We start from the raw sequence: 25,131 nt of genomic DNA, 5'->3' as shown, positions 1-25,131 counted from the left end.
AAAAGGTAATTAAGACTAAAGTATCTCTCACTTCTCTCATTAACTGTCAGGTTCATGCTCTAATTCATACCATAGTCCCAAGTTACTATTGCCATTTCTATAAAACTAAATTTATAAAACCAAATACTTTTTTAAAATGTATCACACTGCCAGAACAGCAGCTTTTTAAATTATTACTATACCTTTAGAACTTCACTTTTAAGCAATGAAAATTCCAAGTTTGTAAAAAGGTCTGCCCAAATTAGCAAGCTTTTAATTAAAAGAAAAGCAGCAATCATACATTGCCAGTTTTTTAAGCTTGAAATTTAAGTAAATAAACTTGGGAAAATGTCTCACCTATGTGTGGTTGCTGTGCCGCTGCCAATGCGTATTGTTGCTGCTGAGCTGCTGTTAACTGCTGGACAGTGAGAGGGTTAGTCCTCTGAAAAAGCTAAGAACAACAATTTAAACCTTTTAATTTTAGCAACAACCCCACATCAGAATTTAAAAACCAACTGTGTGTAGATGCATTCACAGGATTGTCCAAGATCCATAGTACTATGTATGAAGTTTAAATTCAGGTGTAATTCATTTTTAAGCAATATCACGGCAGAATTACACATTATAATAAGCATGGGACTACAGTAAAAAAAAAGAAAAATAGGCAGCTCTGGGTTGCAAGCTTCTGATCTTTTACTGTTAACATGCAGTCAAATATAGCCATGTCCTAAGGTTATCACATTTTTAGCTTCCCTACCAGCCAATGATGCAGAACTGATGTTGGGAACTAACCATGACTCCAGGACATAGGTAAGAACGTGGGAATAAATCTCTACGAAGCTGCAATTTTCAGTGGCAGCCTGTGATTGCCAAAATGTTGTAGTTCCACTTTTTAATGTGGCTGTATAAAAACACTAACCTGCTGCTGTGAATTGTAATCAAAGAGTCCCACAGTAGCTCCTGAAGAGTCCATTTGTACCTGATTTCCAGGATAATCAAACTGCAGAGAATCAAGACCCACTTGTTCCATAGCATCCAAATTCTGAGATTCAGAGTTTGAAAATTCTTCCACCAGTGGCTTGTGGGTTGCAGGAGTAGGAAGGGAAGCCAATCCTTCAGCAGCGCTTGGGTTCGGCCCCAGACGCTCAGTTACTTCAGTTGGGGAGGCTTGCCGACTTCCAGGAGTACGACTGCTTAGGAAAAGAATGCAAAATAGATGTCAGCTTCATTGCTTAAACAACAGCATTTGTGAAAATGCTTCTTTAATTAGTATCAGCTGTAGTTGCCTGATCTAGGGGAAACAGCATACAGCTGGGCTGAATGGCGTTAACAGAACAGTTTGAAATGCTGCGATTATGTTTGGAAACGAAAATAATTAGTCTCTATAACAGCAAGCTCAGGTGGTTAACTACAGAAACAGCCCAATGAGGACTGATGGCCTTCAGGAGCCAGAGAATGTTAAAAGTCAACCAGAAAAGAAAGCTGGGAATAGGAGAGAAAGAGTGAATTGAGCCCATATTCTAGCACTCCTGTCAGAAAGGATACTCTGCAACATTTTGTTGCAGGATGCTCTTATCACTACTGTATCTGAAGTGAATGGACAAATCTTGTGGACAGAACAGAGTGGTCTAATGGGGGGACACACCATTTAACACGGAAAGCAACAAGTGCAGATGGTAGAGAGAACGTAGAGGGGGAGATTAAGAAGAGCTATTCTATCAGCTCTGCTGAGAAGTCAACTCCACCCTATTTTTCTTGCTCTTCAACTGTCATCCAGCAACAGCCACTCCACCAGACTGCAGTATATATATAGAGAGAGAGAGACACTGTAATCAAGGCCTCTTCAACTGTTCACCTGGAAGACCACTGGCAGCCCTGTTTAGGGAAGTTTTTAATGTTTGATGTTTTATCGTGTTTTTAATGTTCTGCAGGGAGCAGCCTAGAGTGGCTGGGGAAACCCAGCCAGATGGACGGGGTATTATTATTATTATTATTATTATTATTATTATTATTATTATTATTTATTCTAGTTGTCATCAGCCACCCACCCAAAAGAGCTTCCTGCATAACCCCTTCTTGCCCTTTTCAACATACAGAGGCCAAGTAGACCCTGGCAAAAGCTGCCCCTGCTCCAATAGGTCTCTAGCTTAAAGGAACAGAACTCAAACCTCCTCTATGTCGCTCCAGATGTGCCTAAACCTCTTACTCATTTCCCCACTGGAGATCAAGAACGTGCTCACCTTGGAGCTAGGGTTCTTTTAGATCCTTACATTGCCCCAGATATATTGCAAAGTTTTTGACACTGCTGGTAAAGCTGCCTCACCCGCCTAGAAATTTCCTTCAGCCAGTGCACACACATCAGAAGGCAACTGAGGCTCTTGGGACATGGTAAAGAATCCTGTCAATTACATACGAGTGAAGATCTAAACACATCAAATGCGTGAAGAGGGGGAAAGAGAGGCAGGCCAGCAGCAAGAGTGATCCTGGCTGGGGAGCATTAAATAGAAAGATCTGGATAGACAACTTGTGTGCACAAACCAAAGCAAAGCAGAACAGGGGATCAGTCAAGCATATTGCCACAGAGTAGACATGCTGGTGGCCCACGTAGAAGGATCGTTGAACAGGGAGCGGCCAAAATCATACCCACAAACTTCTAATACAGTAGTCAAACAAGCCAAAGTGAAATATGGAGACAGACTCTCCTATGACTCCCAGCCATTTATTTGGCTTGCCAAGCATCTATGATGGCTTTAAGACAACCTTAGAACAGCAAAGCCTTTCGACTTGTTTTATAGCCTACACAAATAGAACTTTAAACTATTTAAAGATGACCTGTCTATTTAAGGTGAATTTAGAGAGAGAGAGAGAGCGCATGCAAGAGGCTGAGTATTATGCAAAATAGGAAGGTAGGACATGAATCATTAATATTAAAATGAAAAAGGGGTAAAACCTACTGAACTCAGAATTTTTATTTCTTTAAAAATATACTTTGTATCTTTAGAAAAATGTAAATGCCTACTTAAAATCTTTGCAGTCAGCATCCATTCCATTTGGCAAACCTCTGCCATTTATTTTAGTAACATCATCATCATCATCTCCTTGTTTAAGATCTCTGTTTTTGTCCTCCTCAAATGGAGAAGCCTTGCCTTTCTGGTCTCCTTTCTCAGGTCCATCTGTTTCAGCTTCTCTAGTGCCCTGAAGAAAAGAATGTTTGATTCTGAATTTGATAAAATGCAAGAGCACCACCACAAAACAATCTAATTCTATGTTATACTGCACAATGAATCATAGAACACTCAGTAATATACCTTGATTGAGGAAGTTTCAGTCTTATACAAAACAAGCTGATGCATGAAAGCAAACTGCTGGGATAAACAGAAAGAACTGCTGGGCTTACCTGCAAAAAGTATTTTCCTTTCAATGATTTTTTTTTTTATATCTCAGGTGGGATGTAAGCTCCCTCTAGCATCTGAGGACAGGATTACAGTTGAATCAGAGTTTTGCTCCCAATTGGCTAGGCCCCACAAGTTTACACAACTGTCCAAGTTGCATCCACCCAACATAAGAAACAAGTAACACCACAAAGAAACAAACTATTTTTCTCTGGTTGTATTAGGAAATATTTTCAACTATTGCCTAATGATCCCTGGGATGGAACTTGCCTCTTTCAAGCTGCCACATAATGGGTCAACTCTTTCATCAAGCTATCCACACATTACTGGTCAGTTACTGCCAGTATAGAGTCCAGACCCCATGAGTGTATAGGTGAGATTCTTTGCTCTGGCAAAATGTTCTATTCAGCTGCAATCCTGCCTCCAAGCATTAGAGGAAGCTCAAATCCAACCTGAGGGCATCTTCACTCAAAGGAAAAAGTCCAACTTTTGCTAAAGCAGTGTAGCCCTTTTCATCCGTGGAAGAGCTGGTGATCTAAGAGAATCCCGTACACACAGAGACAAGGAAATTTTTGCTGATTCACCTTCTGCCTTCTCCCACCTGTAGCCTCCTCCCACAAGGTTCAATAAGGTCTTCTGCCAACCTTTCAAAACTGATTTGGGAGAGGGGGACAAGCAGGAGAAAATTGGTAAAAATCAACTCCCCTCATGGAATCTCTGTATCTAACCCACTGTCATAAAGCTGTAGGATGTAACTTATTTTCATACCTATTATTTTTTCATTACTGACTGTTCTCCGTAAATATGGAAGTGTTAAATAAAATACAACTTTCAGCTGAATACTAATAAAAATGTCAAATAGTTTATACCCTGGTGAACACATAGAATCTTAGAGTTGGAAAGGACCCAAGAGTTCATCTAGTCCAACCCCCTACAATGCAGGAATCTCAGATAAACATCCATAACAGATGGCCATCCAACCTCTGCTTAAAAACCTCCAAGGAAGGAGAGTCCACCACCTCCCAAGGGAGTCTGTTCCACATGTGTAAAGTGTCCTATATGGAGTTTCTAAACACAGCTATTATTTGGAAGTAAAGATTTCATAAAGATTTCAATGAAACTGAATTTCATACAAGCAGAGACTCATGCGGTTATGCATACACAATTCTTGTCTACATATATGCTCAAATGCCCTACAGGAAACAATCATGTTAACACAAAACACTGCTTCCCACAGGTCAGAATGGGAACCAAAGTTTGCTAGTCCAACTTCTTATTAATACACATTTGGAACCAGTGCAGTCTAATGGGGGATCCAGCTTAGGATGGTCTAATATTTTGTTGACGTAACCAAGTTACTTACAAAAGCTCCTTTTCTAAATCGGGAGTCCAATTTATCCGCTGGAGAAGAACTTAACACATATTCTACCATGCTCACGCCAAGGCCACCACTCTCTGATCGAGGAGATAAGACAGCATTCACTTCACTGTTTCCATGAAAAACATGTCCAGGCTTTCTCTGAACCATAATAGGCTGAGACATAGAGTGGTCTGTTTAAAAAAACAAAAACTGAAATGTAACTTGCATGAATATATATATAGTTTTTAAATACTTAAGTTAACGACACTTTGTTCAGTGAGCTTGTTTAGATCACTAAAGCATAATGAGTGTGATTCCTTCCCCCAGTAATTCCTTTCCCAAGTGATTTCTGACCATAAGTTCCTTAAATGCACATCACTTACGAGGTGCTCCCCAGGCAGTTTCTCTCCATTCATCACCAAGGAATATGCCTTTTTGTCCATCCTTTGCTGGATCATCTGGTTCCCAAAATTTTTTGGCAGGTAGCAGCTATTTAAAAAGGATATACCACAGTTAAAACTGGTTAGTTTTCAGTTTATTGGTAAACTGGTGCTGACACAAAGCTGCGGAACAGGCATGCTAAACAGGAGGTGTTTAGGAGAATGAAGCAGTGGTATAGCCCATTATAAGTGAACCTTGCTAAATTTAGTACTAGCATACATTAGTACATAAAACTTTAGAAAAAGGATGGGAAACCTGTGGCCCTCCAGATGTAGTTCAGGTACAACTCCCATTATCTCTGACCTAGTGGCCTAGTCTGATGAGAGTCAAACAGGGTCATAGATTCCCGCTTTACATAGTTTGTAATTAAGACTTCAACCCTATCTCCAGGTACCTGATTTAATAACAACTAAATTAAACAGGACAAAATGCACAGAACTGTGCACAGAACTGCCACATTACAGATTGGTTCCTTACCTATCCAAACTGAAATACATTTTAATGAAAATCAAACCAGAAACATGTCTAATAGGTATTACACTTCAGCACCAGTATACATGCCTGATACCTGCTACTTTAGGGCCATGGAGAATGTAACACCTATAAAAAGTTCCAAAAAAATTAAGATGCACTGGTCCCTTCAGCCAAGGCTGCTTCCGAAGGATCATTTTCCATTCAGACATAAAACTTGTTTGTACAAAGTGATCTATGCTACTCTTTGTCAGGTGCAATTCTTATAAAAATCTTGCTACTCTCAGTCTTAAAAACTGTTATACACAAATGGCTGCAATTCTCAGCATTCACTCATTAAAAGTATGTAAACTGATTTGGCTTTCAGGCAACATTTGAAATTCAGTTAGCATCTTTTTCTATATAGACCTGGGGTTTCCAAGTAACTAATTCAAAAAGGGTGGGGTGGGATGATTTGATCACCCTGGATGAATCTAAACTGCTAGCACTCAACATGCAGCCCTTTCCAAGCAAGTCTCTAAAATAAAAAGTCAGAGATATGGAGCGGCAGTAAACCTATGAGTCCTGTCAGCAGAAGCTGTGCGACAGGACTACGTTTGCACAATAGGGTTTTCTCCCCTCCTTCCCCAAACGTGGCTGGGGGTGTGTGTCAAAACAATCACTTTAGCACAACACTGAATTCCTTACACTGAGCTTTATTTAGCATTATCATTCTGTATGGACATGAGGTTTCCAAGTTACTAATTCTAAATCCAGGAAAATATGTCAGCTATTTCAATACATTAAAATGTTCCGGTTTAAAGAAAAAATACTTGCTGGAACCCTGTGCATGTGTCCAACTGAAACAGATGCCATTCTGCATAATATAAGCAATGTTTGCTTTCTCTGAGTGCTTGCCAATATTAACAGTACCTCATTTAAAACTGATATACCTCTACCCAGTAATTTTCACGTAAGCATTCCAATGAACTGAGGAAGAGCTCTAGGTTCGTTTAAAAGTGTAGAACAGGAAGCAAAAGGTGAAGGTATTAGTACACTTTAGTATTTCACCTTTGCCACAAGCACCAGAATATTTGGAGACATGGTACTATGATTTCGGATCTTGAAAACTGTGGCTTGAAGAACTCAAGTTACTGATAGCTTTGAACACTAGCTTGACACACAGAATCAATCCTTCATCAGATGATGAACTTTCTAGAAAAACTCAGTCTTGCCAATGCATTCTCTCCCACAATGTATGTGCTATTTGTGTTACGGCTTTCGTGCCGAAAGTACAATGCAAGACTCAAAGTGTACTTGCATAAAAGGTGACTTGAAAATTCCTCCAACAACTGAAGATACATATCCTAAATTGTGGTTCTTTTAAGTGATGCCAAGATTAACAGAGCGGTGATTTATAAATTCTTGCGACAATCCATTCTATACATTTCAATTAAAGTTATTTACCTCTCCCATTCCCCGAGATTCTAGTGCAAGAGCTTGAAACTCATGATTCATTTCATCCACAGAGCGAACCTGGAGAAAATAAAAATAAAAATTAGATTTCACTTGAAAGCTATATGTTATATTTTTAAAATTTAGAAGTAGTTTCCAAATTGTTATGCCCCTGTTCACTATGCCCCATTTTTTATTAATTGAACTTCCTTGGTTGAAGAGAAACAGACAATTCTCTTGAATATTCACTTGGTGAATGAAAAGAACTATGAAAAATATTTGAAAGTACATTATTTAGTCACCATGAACTGCTGGTATAATACCCAAATAAGTGAAACTGATGTGATAAACTTCCTAAGTAATTTATTTCAGGCAGTTACTAAGCACTCTTAAAAAGGAAAAGCTTACAAGAACAAATAAGATGAACCTTACAACAATAAGAAATGCCTTGATAAAAACAAAAAGCACCAAAAACATGATTTATCATCTCTCCCACAACCCAAGCATGCCTTAAATATATTAACTAATATAAATCATCATAGTACATTTTAAATCCCTTGTTTGCATCCATTTGTATCCTTCTACAACCAAAAATAGCCATTCAATTTTCAGAAGAGTCTTTGAAACCATACCTAGCTTTGCAAATATGCTAGCAGTTTTACTACTGCACCACTAGAGTGCAAGAGGAGGGGCAGCAAATTTGCCTGTCCTCCTATTTCCAGCAGCCTTTCTCAACCTGTGGGTCCCCAGATGTTGTTGAACTACAACTCCCATCACCCCTAGCTAGCAAGACCAGAGCTCAGGGATGATGGGAGTTGTAGTCCAACAACATCTGGGGACCCACAGGTTGAGAACCGCTGTTTACAGCCTTCCCCAATCCCCAGCACAACCTTCCAGGCTGTTCTGAACAGTTCTCCCAACACCCTGACACCCTGGAGCAGATTTTCAGAGGGAAAGTAGGGAAAGCTGCTGTAAATTGCCTCCTTCTTATTCCATTAGTACAGGCGTCCAATGGATCAAAAGCTCTTCCACTAACCAAACAGCACAACTGGATTCAACTTACTGGCTACCTCTGTGACATTCAAATGTTAAGGAACATCAGTGAGCAGATATATATTATTTTAAAAGCAAGGACCCAAGACTCAAAGCTCTGCTGATTAAGTAAATTTACTACTGGGTTTAAATGTTACACAAATCAAATCAATGCTTTATAATCAAATTGTTGCATTATTAGTGTATTTTCAAAACACCAAATTAAATTCGGAGTTAACAGTAATCAACAACAAAAAATAAGTCTAAAACCATAATGCCTACAATTGCCTGTATAATGAAAATTAAAACCTGAATACACTGATTCTCATTAAAAAGCATTTTAGTAAAGTAGTCATCTTCTATTCTATCATTATAGCAAACCTGCTGCCCAGTCATGCAAAAAATGCTGGTTATTGTTGCTGTTGCTATTATAACACAACATAGAGTTAATGTCATCATTTTGAACTTTGAGCTCCATGTGAAAATGCTGACAGTGCCCCCACTACTAGCTTGGAGAACAATGGGCACAGAGAACTTGAATCAAAATCTGAAGGAGACATGGGCTCTATTGTCCATTTCCAGAGCAGAAACTCCACCTCTTGAGATAAGGAACTGGATCTCTAGTTGATGTCTCTGGTTGAGCCCCAAAATATGGTGAAGAAGGATACTGATTTATATTGCTCGACCGGCAAACACCAAGACATGTAAAGGATTTGCTACAATGATGAGCTAAAGAAAGGAAAGCATGTGTTCAAAGGACAACCCTATATGAGGTGCGAGAGAACAGATCATAAAGTTAGCTCCTGAAACAAAGAAGCTAGAAGGAGGATGACATGACATGAGTAACATTAGGAGAAGTCTTAAAAAGATAATCAACACAGAGTGCTGCCTTTTCTCTTCATAAAGAGCAAATCTGAACTGCTAAGATCCACTAGCTGTTTGATCTACCCATCTCTAAACAAGTGCAGGTTGCTGGTTGTGGTTTGTTGATGAATACCATAACACCCTGTATGCAAAGCAGTGAAAGCACCCTTTTCAATATTTACAATTGGAAAATGTAATTTACACGTTGACCTAACACAAGCTGCACAGCAGTATGCTCTTGTTCAATGTTCCAGGCAGCCAGCCATGCCTTCCCCGAGATACTCCATTCCACTCTCCCTCCTCCATTGTTTTTCCCTTCTCAGGCAGAAAGATTTCGCATTCTGTGCCAGCCACGCATGCTCCATCCCGCTGTGTTAAGGCTTTTTGTACTTCTGCAAAGTTCAGAGTTCGCCTGAGCATGCCAATACCTCTCTTAGTCACTACTGGTGCTGTCTTGGCTACATAGGCAACAGAACTTGATGAATGAGTTCGCTATTAGTATACAGAAACAGGGTTACATACAAAAATATTGCAGTGCAACTGCTGTAACCCACCTCATGGTCAAGCGTGGATATCTAATCATCATCATCATCATCTACTGGAAGAAGCAATTACAGCACCCTAGTTTGTAACTAAGTAACTTTAATGAGGAACATAATCCAAACTTTCTAGCTGTGCAACCCACATGATTTCCCTAGAGTTTGCATAGGTTTAGACACTTGGGAGCAAATTTTGAGATTCAGGATTACTGTTTAGAGCCATGCATGGACACTTCATTTGAAGACTTTACAGAAGCACTGGTTATATTACTGGGCAGAATTTTTGATATTTTTTTTTTTTACTTGTGAAGCGTGGTCAACACTGTTCATACATTCTAATTTTTACTCGATGATGTGTCATTAACACAACTTTCAAAATCAGATTTTTTATCCTGGTTTTACATAAAAGCATGTTTTAACATAGGGATTAGATAGAGGTTCATAATTTGCTTTATGGGTGACAGCCAACATTATTCACCCTCACAGAAGACCCACTTAAATCACAAAACTAATGTTGACTTATCATTCTACGTTTACTGCATCCAAGACAGACATGAACTCTGAAAACTAACTACAGTGGTACCTTGGTTTCCAACTGCTTTGGATTACAACTGCTTTGGATTACAGCCACGTCAAACCCAGAAGTGTGTGTCCCTTTTTTTGGATTACAACCCATTTTTTTATTATTACAGTGGTACCTCGGGTTAAGTACTTAATTTGTTCCAGAGGTCCATTCTTAACCTGAAACTGTTCTTAACCTGAAGCACCACTTTAGCTAATGGGGCCTCCCGCTGCTGCCGCACCACCAGAGCACGATTTCTGTTGTCACCCTGAAGCAAAGTTCTTAACCCGAGGTACTACTTCTGGGTTAGCGGAGTCTGTAACCTGAAGCGTATGTAACCTGAAGAGTATGTAACCCGAGGTACCACTGTACAACCAATGGGGGGGGGAGGCCCCATTGGCGAAAGCACACCTTAGGTTACAACCTGCTTTGGCTTACAACCGGACCTTCGGAATGGATTATGGATGTAAACCAAGGTACCACTGTACAATGCTAGGACCTAGCTCAACAAAAAAAATTAAGAGCACTAAACAGATCCATGCAAGAAAGTAAGTTTTACCCCAGACTACAATCACCTTTATATAGTAAAAACAACAAATATTAAAAATAATGAACTTTTCTTAACTTTGTTAGGAAAAATCAAAGCAAGACAAAACCTTTTAAAATCAAGGATTCTTAGAAAGACTGCATTCCAAAGGTATGCATCAGTATGCAGAAAAAAAATTATTTGACAAGTCAATTATTTCACTCTTTGTCTTCTCTTGAAACACTAAATTCAGAATCAACTTTGTGTCCTTGGTTACCATGTCATGTTCCAGAAAGCATGGTGCCTTTTGCACTCTCTTTATTCTAAGTATTTCCAGCACTCTGCAAGATACAAACAATTTGCATACCAAAGGAAAAGCCAAAAGCATGCTACAGTAATGAGAATAAATAGGAAATGTGATCTGCAGGACTATAGAACAGTAATTCATTCTATCTGCTAAGCTTACTTAAGCAACCAGAGAGCTGGTGCGGAACCTTAGAGCCAAGGCTGGAATTTGGCCCCTCTACATGACCCTTGGATATCTCGCCAGGAAACCTCACCAGTTCCACTTCACACCAAACATTTCTGCCTAGCTGGAATGTGTCCTTGAACTCCAATACAGTAGTACCTCGGGGTAAGTATCGTATTTTTCGCTCTATAGGACGCACTTTTTCCCCTCCAAAAATGAAGGGGAAATGTGTGTGCGTCCTATGGAGCGAATGCAGGCTCCTTGGCTTCGCCGCGCCGCGCCTGTCCTGGAAGCCGGAGGAGGAACAGAAGGGTCTCCTGTTCCTCCTCCGGCTTCGCTGAAGGGCGCTGCACCTTCTCCCTCTCTGCGCAGGAGAGGCGCTGCGCAGAGAGGGAGAGAAGGCGCAGCGCCCCTTGAGCAACGCGCCTGTCCAGTGAAGCCGGAGGAGGAACAGAAGGGTCTCCTTCTGTTCCTCCTCCCGCTTCACAGCGACGCGCCTGTGCTGGAAGCCGGAGGAGGAACAGAAGGGTCTCCTTCTGTTCCTTCTCCAGCTTCGCTGAAGGGCGCTGCCCCTTCTCCCTCTCTGCGCAGCGCCTCTCCTGTGAAGGAGGGGCGCTGCGCAGAGAGAGAGAAGGCGCAGTGCCCCTTCAGCGACGCGTCTGTCCTGGCTTCTGCTTTAGCCCTGCGCAGCCTCTTTGGGCAGGGGGAGACTTCATCCCGCTGCCCTGAAGAGGCTTGGCGCGGTTACCCCAGAAGCCAGAACAGCCACACGGTATCCCAGAAGCCAGATCCCTCTTGCTGTTCTGGCTTCTGGGGTTCAGAATATTTTTTTCTTGTTTTCCGCCTCCCAAAACTAGGTGCGCCCTATGGTCCGGTGCGCCCTATGGTGCGAAAAATACGGTACTTAATACGTTCTGGAGGTCTGTACTTAACCTGAAACTGTTCTTAACCTGAAGCACCACTTTAGCTAATGGGGCCTCCTGCTGCTGCCGCGCCACCAGAGCACGATTTCTGTTCTCATCCTGAAGCAAAGTTCTTAACCTGAAGCACTATTTCTGGGTTAGCGGAGTCTGTAACCTGAAACGTATGTAACCTGAGGTACCACTGTACTGCCTTTTGCTTCTCTGGATGGAGGACAGAGCACTGTGTGAAGCACCTTGCCTCCTGTGCAAGGGCAAAATGTACATTTATTGCTCTACATACTTTTGCCTCAAGACACGCCCACCACTGAAAAATGGCCCTCAGAATTTTGTCTAGAAGGGAATACGATCCTAGAGAACAATCAATTCTGATCTCTATAAAGCTCTTCATAGGAAATAATTTATACAAGATGTCCTATTCAGAAGTGTAGTTGTTCATGCGGCCATAGATGTTTCTGCAGGAACCACACAATTACAATGGAAAAAACAATTTCCTCTACAGCAAGAAAGTTGAAGATGAGTACCCCTGAGTTATCAAGCCATTACAGACCTATCAGGTATTAGCAAAGAAACTCTTTTAGGAGTATAATCCTGAATTTAAAGAAAAAATTATTCACATCTTGAGTAGGTAAACTCAAAGCAGCAGCAGCAGCAAGCTGTACTTGAACTGTTCCAGAGACTAAAGGAATCTCTCTAAAATGCCAACTACAATAAACAAGGCACGCTGAAACAAAGTACGAGAAAGGGTGGCATTCAACTAAGTTTTATGCAGGTACAGCCACTGAATTTAATGAACATGACTAAAGGTAAATCCAGAGTTCAGTGTACAGATCATGTGGCTGTAGTCTACATGTTATGCTGTACCACAGGGATGGCGGGCCTGTGGCTCTCCAGACTACATTTCCAACAGCCTCAGTCAGTATAGCCAATGGTCAGGGATGACAGAAGTAGGCCCAACAATATGTGGAGGGTTCCCTACCCCTGCTGTACACATAAAACTCTAAATAAAAACGTCAGTCCAACTTACAGACATCAGGGTAGGCAGATGCAACCCCAGATGTGGCATTGCGAGTCTCCAAAGCATTAGAAAAATAACATTCAACAGGATGCAAGATTGTGTACAATAAGCTTATAATGTAGGTGTTATTACTGAGATTCAGTGAATCAGCAACAGTTAGCCATGGCTAAGTATCATTCAATGGAAATTAATCATGATCAATTTATTCTGTACAGTGGTACCTCGCAAGACGAATGCCTCGTAAGACGAAAAACTCGCAAGACGAAAGAGTTTTTTGTTTTTTGAGTTGCTTCGCAAGACGAATTTCCCTATGGGCTTGCTTCGCAAGACGAAAACGTCTTGCAAGTTCGTTTCCTTTTTCTTAAAACCGTTAATACCCAGGGTGCATTGCTTGAAGAGGTGCAGTTCCATGCTTCGCAAGACGAAAAATTCGCAAGACGAAAAAACTCGCAGAACGAATTAATTTCGTCTTGCAAGGTACCACTGTACTGAATGTAGGATATAAGTGTAACAGGCAAGATTACATGCAAAATTCATTTTTAATTTCATCCTGTCACTTTTCTTTGATTTGTCAAGATGAACCACTTGGTACCACCGAGCCACCTGCCATGAAATCTAATACTTTAAAAACTACTAAAAGTATCCCTGAGGGGGAAAATACTAGGTACTTTCATATTAATGTGTATCACGCCTTAAGCCAGTTACACTGAGAAGTTTAACTTCCAACAGCCATGATTAAATGCTCTGCTTATGATAAATTAACCTATACATATCTTTCTGAAAGATATGAGTTAAAGGGGGGAAAACTATAAGCAAAACACAAATAAGCTACCTACCGAATGGTCTACATGAATGCTATCTCCTGTGGGCCGACGGTGCTTACTGAAGTAGCCACTCAGTTGCTCACCAGCCTGCCTCTGGAAGACATATCCAACTGTGGCATCATCCTGAGACCATCCACTGAAGGGTACCTGGACACTGGAAGCACCTGACACTGCAGATGTAGGGATGGAGTGAGGATTGGTTCCACCTGAATTGGGCCCTGAAGTTGTTCCACCTACTGTTCCAGCTGAGGTAACCCCTTGTTCAACCCCTCTGGTTTCCTGACCAATGTTCACATGCATCATTCCTCTGGTCTCCTGCCAGGACACTTCATTCATACCTAGGAGGACACATGTAATTTCATACCATGTAGAAACCTAAAAAGAAAAAGGATTGATAACGTAAAAGGCTTTCCACAGAAGGAGCGTAAAATATGCAGTTCTTATAATTAGGATTTCAAAACTAAAAATCCAAACTATAAGGAACAGGGAGTTTGCTCTGAAACACTGGCTTCTCTTTGGAAGCCCAACACAAAAGTCTGACGTTGCCCTAGAAACAGGTATAGGCAAACTCGGCCTGCCATATGTTTTGGGACTACAACTCCCATCATCCCTAGCTAACAGGACCAGTGGTCAGGAATGGTGCGAATTGTGGTCTCAAAACATATGGAGGGCCAACTTTGCCTATGCCTGCCCTAGAATATGTAAGGTAATATACTAAAAATGTTCTAATCCAGCTGCCTGTCAATCTTCTAACCAATGCTTTTCGGTGGGGGTACTTAAGGGTATGTTTTACCAACCTTTTTTTCCTAGAAGAAAAGCACTAATTAAAAGTGCGGCACTTAGTGTAACAACTTCATGGTGAGTACCGGTACCTTTTTTCTAGAAGAAAAGCACTGCTTTTAACTATTCTTCCAACAAGCCATACCTTTCAAATCAGGAACTCAAAGTAGTTACTCATTCACCACGTATCAATAAATGAAAATTAAACCTCGCTCTCCTCTCTGCATAGGAGCCTAAGAGCACTAAAGGATTGGCATGCCAGTCAACTACAGTGGTACCTCAGGTTAAGAACTTAATTCATTCCAGAGGTCCGTTCTTAACCTGAAACTGTTCTTAACCTGAAGGACCATTTTAGCTAATGGGGCCTCCCACTGCTGCTGGGCCACTGCCGTGCGATTTTTGTTCTTATCCTGAAGCAAAGTTCTTAACCCGAGGTACTATTTCTAGGTTAGCTGAGTCTGTAACCTGAAGCGTATGTAACCTGAAGAACCACTGTACTGACCTTGGTTACATAGTTCATAAAGCCGTAACACTGATGAATTGGTCTGCTGCTTACTTAGTGCAACAACAAAACAGGCTTCTGCAACAGATGCCATTGCTTTATTTGTTTCAAATTATTTTCTTTTTAATTTTGTAACTATAGTCTGTTCAAAGATAAAAGTCAAGAAGTGGGCTGTATTCAAAGAAGCAGAGTTTCACTGATGCAGCGGCACTTCTATTTCCACTCCCCACACCACGCTACAAAAAACCTACTTTGAAGAGTCTCCAAATCCCCCTGAGCCAATTCGGGGGGGGGGGTCTGCAGAGGAAATGTGTATGTGCAATGGGAGCCTTGGATACTGCCCACTGTTCAGTAAAGCACTCACCTTTATACGAATCTTTATTCCAAATGGTCTAAAATTTTCAGAAATGACTGAATTTTTTTTAAGGAGTAATAAAATTAGCTTTTTATTGTATTTTATCTCACACAAAACAAATGTGAAAGTAAGAGCATAGGGAACATGTAAATCTCCTTTTTCTGGAATTACTAAAAGGGAACCACGATAGACCAAAATTAATAAAAAGACACCTATAGAAAAATCCTAGAAATCCATGCTTAGTGATTTAGACCGAGGGTAGGCAACTACCAGCCTGCAGGTCAAATCTGACCTATGGTATACAGTGGAACCTCGGAAGCCGAACGCCTGTAAACTCAAATGTTTCGGCTCCCGAACGATCAAAAAATGGAAGTGATTATTCCATTTTTTGAATGATTTTAGGAAGCCGAAAGTCCGGTGTGGCTTCCGATTGGCTGCAGGATGCTCCTGCAGCCAATCGGAAGGCACACCTTGGAAGTCAAACGTTTTGGAAGTCGAACGGACTTCCGGAACAGATTCCGTTTGACTTCCAAGGTACGTCTGTATATGGATCTGGTCCACAGTCTTTTCTACCAAGTAACCATTAGGACTAACAAAAGCTGTGGAAACTACCAATTTATGACTAACCCCATTGCATGCAAATTATTTCACCACTAAAAGTTCCATCCTATTTCGGCAGACCTCTTGCCAAGTTGTTCCTACCATCAAGAAATTTCTACTCATGTTTGTTAGTTCTGTACTATAGGACAGAAGAAAACAAGTCTTTGCCTCTTGTGCTATCATCATGTTCTCTTCCAAATAAACATACCCTGTTAATTCAACTTTTCTTCAAAGGACATTTTCTGATCTTCCTAACCACCTCTAAGCCCATTACAATTTGCTTACATCCATCTTCAAATGCAGTGCCCAAGACTGGGGGATTACAAATGAGGTCAGAATAAAGTGTAGCCACTTTAAGACTTGGAAATTATAGTTCTATTAAAACAGCCTAAAAATAGCATCAGCCTTTTTTGCAGCCCCACATGTTGACTTGTGTTTAGCTTGTGATCAAATACAATCCTGAAATCCATTTCACATGCATTATCCTCAAGTCTGGTACTCAATATTCTGCACCTGCTTATTTGATCTTCTTTTGTGTAATAGCAAAATTTTGCATTGGTTTCTGTTGATTTTCCTGGAAAGTCTCAGTCCAGATTCACATTAATTCTGAATTTTATTCCTTTCCTCTGTGGTGTCACCTATCCCTACCAGTAGGGTCATCTGCTGCAAATATGATCAGGATCCTTCTACCTGTTCATCTAAGTCACTGCTGTTTAAGTTTCATAAAATGTTGACGAGTTTTGATTTCATAAAATGTTTAGGTTTCATTAAAATGTAGACGAGTACCAAGACCGAGCTCTCACTCAAAATTCTCCCTCCAGTTTTTTCTGGCATGGTGTACTCAAGAGACTAGTTTTCCAACAATATCATTATCTAACTCACATTTACCCAGTTTCCTAACTAAAATGTAATGAGAAAAATATACATTACATCCAGTTTTCCAACACCCTTTAAGCTAATAAAGAGAAAAATGAAGTTGTGTGGCAGAATTTATTATTGTTAAACCTATGCCACCTTCTACAAACCACAAGGCACTTACTAGTTAATGGCTTTATAATTTACTCTAATATCTTCCCTGATATCAAATTCAGACTGGTTTGTGGTTTCCTAGATTCTCTTCTCCAACCACCCCTTTCTTAAACTGTCTCAATCTCCAGGATTTTGGCAACTCGCGTTATTAGAATTTATCAAATATGGCAGAAAGAAGTTCTAAGAGTGCATCAACAAATTATTTTATTAGTCCATGATGCAATTATCTTACCCAGATCACGGGTTCAACTGGCCCAACATTTTGTCCCCAACAGTGGCCATCACATGCTCCTGGGAAACTCACAAGCTCGGCATGACAACAAGCAGCTCCTGCAAGCTCAACCCAGCCACTAGCCCCTATTGTTTGTCACCTAGAACCTAGAACTTAAATGTTGGGCTAAACCATGTCTTTTCATGCTACATTAACAAACCTACCCTCCTTCCACTTCCCCATCCTCCTAACGCAAAGCCAAGAGGCATTGGGAAGCTTTTGCTTCCATTTTTAGCTCATTTCAACTGTCAACTACAGTGTCATTCTAACTAGGAAGTGTAGTTACCATTATCTATTGTCGTAGTTTAAACAATTCAGCTTCACAAACTACAGTGTAAAGTTGGCTTATTTTAACCTAACTCCACATTGTTAAGAGTCTGAAGAAAGGAAGAGGAAATGCACATGTGTGGAAGGGGGCTCAGCTTGTTCACATAGCACTAAACAAGGGCTAGTGCTAAATCCATTATTAGGATCAGCTTACCTGTTGAGTTTTTATCACAACTATTGTACTTTCCATTCAAGTGTTGAAGACTACTTGTTTCTGTTTGCATTGTCTCAAGTTCTTTTCCAGAAGGGAGCAGTGTCACCTACTCAAGGAAAACACTCATTCCCAAATGCAGGCAAGCCTCTCCATTGGCAAAGCCCAGGCACTAGAATCCAACCACTGTTACTGCCGGCCAAACACTCAAGCACTTTTGCCTTATCAGATCACAGCACAGATAAATGAAGCTGACTGAACTGTCATTGCACACAAGAGTTCCACTACAATCCAAAGGGATTTATTGACAGAGTCACTGAAATCCCCCACCTCCACAGAGAGTTGGAAGGCCAGGAAAGAGTACTGGCAGAACACTGAATTGGCACCGCTCAGCTTTCTTGTTTCCTCAAAACACCTACTACTTGTGTGCCCAGGTCAGGGTGTTCCAGCTACAGACTGCTTGTCTATTATTATCTCCACAGGTCCTCTCCCAATGGAACAAGACCTACCAACACACAGTAGCACAAAGGAGATCCATGTCATTATGGTCAACCGTAAACAGGATGCTCCCAGCTGTTCCTCTATGATATGTTTTCTAAGCAGGCTCCTCACAGGTTATGTGCAAAAGTTATATCAAAAGTGAATATATTCCTAAATGGAGTGTCTTAAAGGTGCTAGTGCTATGACTTTCCCATGTGCATTGTTCCTTTCTTATTCGGGATTGGTAGCTAGGGACACCTTTTCCATCCCCAGATGCAATCTAGCTTCAGCTGGACTCAGGATGGGACACGTAGCTTGCTACCAGTGGCCAGAGCCAGAGACCCTCTACTCTCTGATCAATCAGGTTCCCAGGATGGCAAAAGGACATGCCACTCAGGGTGCTGTAGGGTAAGTGCTGATACAAGGGTGTATAGAAGCACCCAGTTTAGAGGGGGAAAGCATCAGTCAAAAGGTGTACGGGACTATTCAGTGCTCATGCATATTGGTTCAGATGTTCCTGAATGTCAAAGTCCCTTTCCTTTTCTAGTGATACCTGGATTTGAACACAATATCTCCTGCATGTGAAATTTCAGCTGCTTTACCAGGGCTCCTCTTGCAACCTACAGGAACCTGGTGTTCATAACTGGGTCTTGACATTGGCAGCCCAATGATATCTGTTTCCTGCCTGCTGGCTGACCAGGCAGGCACTGTTCTGTAATTTTTGAAGAATTGCCTCAAATTGAAGGAGCTTCCTCTTGTGTCTGTAACATGACTGCTGCTAGACAAAGCATGTAAACAGCGAGGGAGCCATTTTCTCCCCATGCCCCACCTGGAGCTACTGCTCCAATCTCCTGTTTCCCAACCCCATGTGGCAGGAGTGAAAAACCTGTGGCCTTCAAGATGATGTTGGACTGCAACTCCAAATAATCCCTGACCACTGGTTGCACTGACTGGGTCCGATGGAAGTTGCAGTCCAACAACATTTGGAAAGCCAGATTTCCCACCACTGCCCAATGCAGTGAATTGCTGCAGATGTCTGCTATCAGTGTGTGGTTGTGGCATACCATGGTTTCTGTCTTGGTTCCTCCTGTTCTCCCTTTGGCAAATATTTATTTTCTGCCACAGTGTGTCTTGAATCCTGGGAGCGAGGAGGGACACGAGTCCTCTCTGCAGATCTCCTGCCAATGGGACAATGAAGGTACTATACTCAGCAGCCTGTCCTTCATTCCCCTTGTGTGTGGTTAAATGCAATTATTTTGAGCAGTATGCAACATAATGAGACCCAAACACCTGCCTGAGGAGGAACAGTGACATGAGTATGTATGGATTGGTAGAAGACTGTCCTGAGGCATGTATCACCATCAGTGCACTGACTCCCTCAATCCTAAGAGTGGTATGGGGGTCAGTACTACAACAACCCATGATTAGTGGATACTGGCAATATTGCCATAGACAAAATATTGCTCAATTGTATGTTATTCCATTTTCCAAAGCAGTTTTTTCCTATCTCATGTATGGGGCTGACCCCATATAAGATGCAACGGTAGCTGCACCAAGATAACAATGGCTGCTCACTCTCACCTCCCAGCATGAGAGGCATATAGGATCACACCCTGAAAATAGTTTTTCAATGTGGACTAGAGAATATGCCATGTTTCCTATAAAGCTTAATCCAGAAAACAGCAAGCATGAGGATGTTTCCACAAGAGGCCTTTCCCACTCTATTCCTAAAAAGCCATTTTCCAGACTGAGAACAGTATGCAACAATACAAGTGAACACTGGTACAATGTGGCAATTCCATGCTATTGTGGGTGGTTCCTAATGAGGCTTTCTGAGGGGCTCATGAGATTTCAAAGGAAGATAGAAGGGAAGTCCTCTTGCTTGAGCATCCTTATACTTAAGCTTCTCCACATATATTGGTGTTAAGTTTAGGAAACATCTACAGAGACATTAAGTCCCACCCATCTAGTTCAGATGTTTATGGAACAAACCAGAGAACCTTTGTGCTATGGGCCAATCTTGGCCAGTGAGGCCATTTTGCCCAAACCAAACCCACCAATTTACATTATTTATGACATCACATAATGGGCAAAGATAATTTCTAAATCAAGAAGGCGTTTGCTAAAACAAAGAAAACAAACATCCGTTTTAGCAGAGGATTTCACTGCAAACACATTGCCTGCTAAAACAAAGGCTCCTCCACTCTCCATTTTTGCAGGAAATTCCTCCCCCGCTGAGAGGGGAGAAAATAGTCCGTTGTAGGCATTGCCTGCCCATTTCAAAGTTGCTGCAGCAACAGTAAAATTTTGGGCTCTGTTTGCTTTGCCCCTGGACAGACGGGCTGCTCCTCAAGTGTGTAGTATCAACTGTTCCTTTTCTTGCTGCTCATTTCTGAATAGTTGCTTTTGCCTTCTGCATACTGTGCATTCCTTGGGACAGCCAGTCAGTTGGCACTCTCTCACTCTTGCCTCTCGGTGTGCACCAGCAGCAGCAGTAAGGACTCAAAAAGTATGTATGCATATGTATTTGGGAAGGAAATTAGAAAAGCACCCAGGTAAGGTCCTTTCAGTCTCTTCCATTGTTTCCTGTGGCAAAGTAGTGGGCAGAAGGCACAGAGGTTCCTTCATTCCAGGAGCTGAAATGTTAGGGGCCTTCTGAGAAAGCCTCCTCACTGTCTCCAGAAGATTTTTTTTATTTTATTTTTTTATTTTTGGATATAGGTCATAAACCCCCTCCTGATTCAGCAGCACCTTGCAAGTTGTTTTGAAGTCTATACTTCAAAGCACCTTGAACATGACCTCATCATAACATGAGAGGTGGGTGGCCCCACCCACCTGTCAAATTTGTCCCACAGGGTTGATTCTGATAAGGATCTGTCCCATGGAGCCAAAAAGATTTACCACCTGCCAGAGAACCAAGCTGTTTATTTATTTTAAAATATTTCTTTTAAACTCTGGAATTTTACCTTACTATATCACTAATCTGGAATTGGGGGGGAAAGTGTTCTCAAAACTCATTACAGTGATAAATACATTAGAACATATGCTTGTTTACCATGCTTAATAAAAATGAACAAGCTGTCAATTAGCCCTCCTCAATATACAACAGAAATGTATAATGCACTGATAGGTCTGAAAAGTTGCATGCTCCAATATAATTTGCTGCAGAGGAAGTCAACACTTAAACTCACATACCCTACCTAAAAAACTGTTTCCTTAAAGACTAAAGGGGGGGGGAATGCTGTATGTGAAACCACATTTACCAGAATGTATAATCAAATGTCAGTTACTCATTTCATGCAAACTGCTTCCTCACACAGATACTATATTTACATTTTTTCCTAAGGCACATTATTCAAACCTTCTACTGAACAAGAGAAAATCTGCCTGTATGACCACCACATGTCTTGCATATCCGACTCTTTCCCTTTTTTCTACTCAGCATCTTACCATACCTCCAATAACCAAACTTGTTCACAGTTCCCCCACACTAGTTCCTGTTTTGCTGACTTCTCTTGCGGCCCTCACCACACTTCTTGCTGATCCTCCCACAGAGACGTGCTAAGTTTTTCTTCCCCAGACACCAAAATAAGTTCACCTCACAAATTCTTCCTAACTAGACTAATTTTCAAGTCACCATGTTCCAGATTCCCTGTGGCATCTCTCTGGCTGGCCTTTCAACAAATCCCAAGAACTCACACTTTAAGCCACATGGATGCTTCCAGCAGACCCAAACACCTTCTCAAGTGTCTTCCAATCAACAGAATCCCATCAATTTGTAACCTATTTCCTCACCTGGAATCATGTGTACACTATACAAGGGGCATCCAGACTCTTCTACAGGGGGAACTGACAATAGGAATCAAACAAACAACCCACAGAACCAGGATTACTATGTCAATGAATGTTTTAAGACATACTGTGCAATAAGTCTACATATTTCCTTTGCACACCCTCCCCTTGAGCCAGTGTAACAGAAGAATGTTCCTGTTTACCATCTCCACTTCTTTAGTTGCCATTTCCCTTCTGTGCACCCTTTTGTTACATCTCTCTCCTTTCTCAGGTTACCAATCCATCAAATGCAGTCCCCTGGCTAGAAGGGACCAACACCACAACAAGCACCCATCCACAATACCCACTTTCCGTAAAGCACCCCACGGTTCAGAGCCTCCTCGCTACTATCTTAGTCCCACAGAAGGCTCACCAAATTAGGCTGAGCGTGTCAGACCAGTTTCTGCAGGCAAAGATTTAACCTTTTTGCTTCGTGTTCTTTGCTGTGGTTAACAGTCCTTTGGCTGGCACCTCCCAAAAAAACCCTCTCGCCTCTTTGCTGCCCCACAATAGCAGGCCTTCAAACACGATGGGGGGGGGAAACCTACACAAACCCTATTCATTCCCCTAACCCTCTCTGTTAAAGAGGAGAAACTGAAATCTTTCTCCCCCACCCCAATACCAAAAACAGGGGGGGAAATCCCTCTTACAATCCCCCTTCTTTCACAACACACTGCCCCACCCACTTCCAAAATTATCTTTCTCGCTTGTCTCGAGCTCCCCGCTTGGCAGAGACGAAGCAAAACGAGACGTTTTAAAACGGAGAGGGCGAAACAAAACAAGCAGGAGACGGAGCTGCCCGGATCAGGACACAGCAGCCCGCCCGCCGTGCAGACGTCGTCCTCAGCACCATATTGACTCCTTCCTCTCTTTGCTTCCAAGCAAGCAAGGAAGCAAGCAAGCAAGCAAGCACCACACCCACACAGGCGCCCTCCTTTCTTCTCCTCCTCCTCTCTCCCCACCCCGCTTTTCCCTATGGCTTCCCCGCCGCCTCCAGCAGCGAGGGCCTGCCCGACGGGCCTAGTGCTCGCCAACACAAAGGGAGGGCCGGAGAAAGAGGTTGGTGTGGGGGGGGGGGTTGGAGACAGAGGGCACCGAAGACGTGCGCTCAGGCCCGGAGCAGCTGCAGCAGCAGCGGCGGCCTCTTCTCCTGGTCTGTCTGTCTTTCTCCCCCCCCCCAAGAGAAAATACTCCAATCCCCTGGTCTGAAACAATAGGACGTGGGTGAGCGACCGTGCGGCGGGCGAGGATAATAATGGACTCGCCCTCCTGCTCCTCCCTCAATCGCGCTCCCCCTCCCCCGCCGTTCCATGGGCCTTTCCATCCCCTCCCCCACCCACCTCATCCCATCGCCTCAGCAGCCGAATACTCACGGGCTAGTGTGCCTGTAACGGACACACGGGGGGGGGGCGGGCTCCCTCTTCCTCCTCCTCCTTCCTCCGGGTACACCTTCACCTATAATTACCCAACCACCCCGTCGCCTTCCCGCCTCCCCCTCCTCCTCCTCCCCCCGCCGCCGCCGTGGTCCCTCCCCCTCCTCCACCCTCGCCGCCGTGAGGGAGACTCACAACAACATGGCGAGCGACTGAGAGAAAGAGAGGGACGGGCATAGACAGCAGCAACGGCGGCGGCAACGGCAACGCGCTACGGCGCATGCGCGCTGCCGGCCCGTCCGTCCGTCGACGCCGGGAGGGAGGGAAGGAGGAAAGGGAGCGTATCGGGAGCCGCGTGCGTCGCCGCCCAACGTGCGCGGCGCGAGAGAGGAGGAGGAACGGCTTCCCAAGCACAAAGGCATTGTAAAACCAAAGAGGTGGTGAAAACGAGCCGGTGCGCAATACTTCCGGTTCTCTGTGGGCACGTCCAGCGCGCATTCGCGTTCCCAGGACCCGTTGCAAATCCTAGAGTTGGGAGGAACTCTCCCTAGGGTCATCTAGTCCAGCCCCCTGAAATGCAGGAATCTCTGCTAAAACACCCATGACAGGTGGCCATCCACCCTCTGCTTAAAAGCCTCCAAGGAAGGAGAGTCCGCCACCTCCCGAGGGCGACCGTTCAAATGCATGGGAACGGTTTGGGGGGCGGGGAGGCGGGGACTCCAGTAAATGCAATGCACTTTCTCAGTTGCGGTTCTTTGAAACCGTCATGCTCAAAACCAACACCGAAACTGCTCATGGGGACTGGCCCACTCATCAGGCAAGGTGAGGCGACTGCCTCGGGCGGCAGCGTCCCTAGAGACAGCAGATCCAATGCTGCCTCTACAGCGGCCCCATGGCGAATAGGAGGCGCAGCTGGTCTCCTCCGTCAGTTGTTCCCATTGTGCAGCAAGCCTACAACTGGTGTTCAGAGATACTGTATGCTTCCTCTGAAAATTTAACTCTCATGGCTCTTAGGAGAAGTTTCCATGGATGGAGCTGATGTAGACAGAATGACTTTAGCAGGGCAGGGGTGTGTGGCCTGAAGCACACACACACTTTCCAGAGGCAACAGACGCCACTGTTTCCATATAGCTATGATATATAGGTCACAGTCAAGGTCACAACCCACCTCTGTTTCCTTGATGATGAGATCTGAAATATACTCGGAGTCGAGAGTGGATTTCATGCTCTATATTTGCAACTCAGTACATAACAAGATCTGTACAGCCGCTTCCGTTTCATTAACTAATAAAGTCAGGGTTTGTGGTTGGTGCAAATTGTAAACTGCTGGCAATATATGAGTGTACTACAAACATCGTAGCAAATGGATTCTTTCTCATACGGTTGTCTTCAGCAAGTGACAAAGTTTGTGATCATATTGGTCTGGCTGGCCCATCCTCTCTAGACTGAATGAGCCAACGCTGTTCCAATCCCATTAAAAAAATCATTGCATATTACAGCCAGCTCTTTACCAGATGGATAGCGCAACAGCTTATGGGGTCTGTAATAAATGCTTAAAGAGAGCTCAGGTGCCTTTTCTAGAGAAGCTCTTCAGTGCTGCT

The 25,131-nt window shown here is 42.8% G+C and overlaps 1 protein-coding gene and 1 long non-coding RNA gene across 20 annotated transcripts in view; one reads left to right on the top strand and one right to left on the bottom strand.

Moving 5' to 3' along the window:
• The window catches only part of PUM2 (pumilio RNA binding family member 2), a 59,491-nt gene extending 35,737 nt beyond the window's left edge, over positions 1-23,754 (bottom strand). For 4 of the 19 annotated variants that reach the window (XM_053380884.1, XM_053380893.1, XM_053380894.1 and 1 more), the window contains exons 1-8: positions 23,531-23,587; positions 13,844-14,206; positions 7,090-7,158; positions 5,115-5,220; positions 4,735-4,922; positions 2,999-3,174; positions 899-1,169; positions 337-430 (exon numbers count right to left, since the gene is read on the bottom strand). In XM_053380884.1, coding sequence (XP_053236859.1) covers positions 337-430; positions 899-1,169; positions 2,999-3,174; positions 4,735-4,922; positions 5,115-5,220; positions 7,090-7,158; positions 13,844-14,167 — 1,228 coding nt within the window. In that variant the 5' untranslated portion in view covers positions 14,168-14,206; positions 23,531-23,587. Of the gene's footprint in view, positions 1-336; positions 431-898; positions 1,173-2,998; positions 3,175-4,734; positions 4,923-5,114; positions 5,221-7,089; positions 7,159-13,843; positions 14,207-22,530; positions 22,550-23,530; positions 23,633-23,725 lie in introns of those variants that run through there. The other 15 variants (XM_053380877.1, XM_053380892.1, XM_053380879.1 and 12 more) reach the window with 12 other exon arrangements.
• Positions 1-25,131, top strand: part of LOC128410124 (uncharacterized) — a 149,406-nt gene that overhangs the window by 89,115 nt on the left and 35,160 nt on the right. The window lies entirely within an intron of this gene.

The sequence above is a fragment of the Podarcis raffonei genome, chromosome 3 (assembly GCF_027172205.1).
Source record: "Podarcis raffonei isolate rPodRaf1 chromosome 3, rPodRaf1.pri, whole genome shotgun sequence".
Taxonomy (NCBI): Eukaryota; Metazoa; Chordata; class Lepidosauria; order Squamata; family Lacertidae; genus Podarcis; species Podarcis raffonei.
This window is presented reverse-complemented; position numbering and strand designations above follow the sequence as displayed.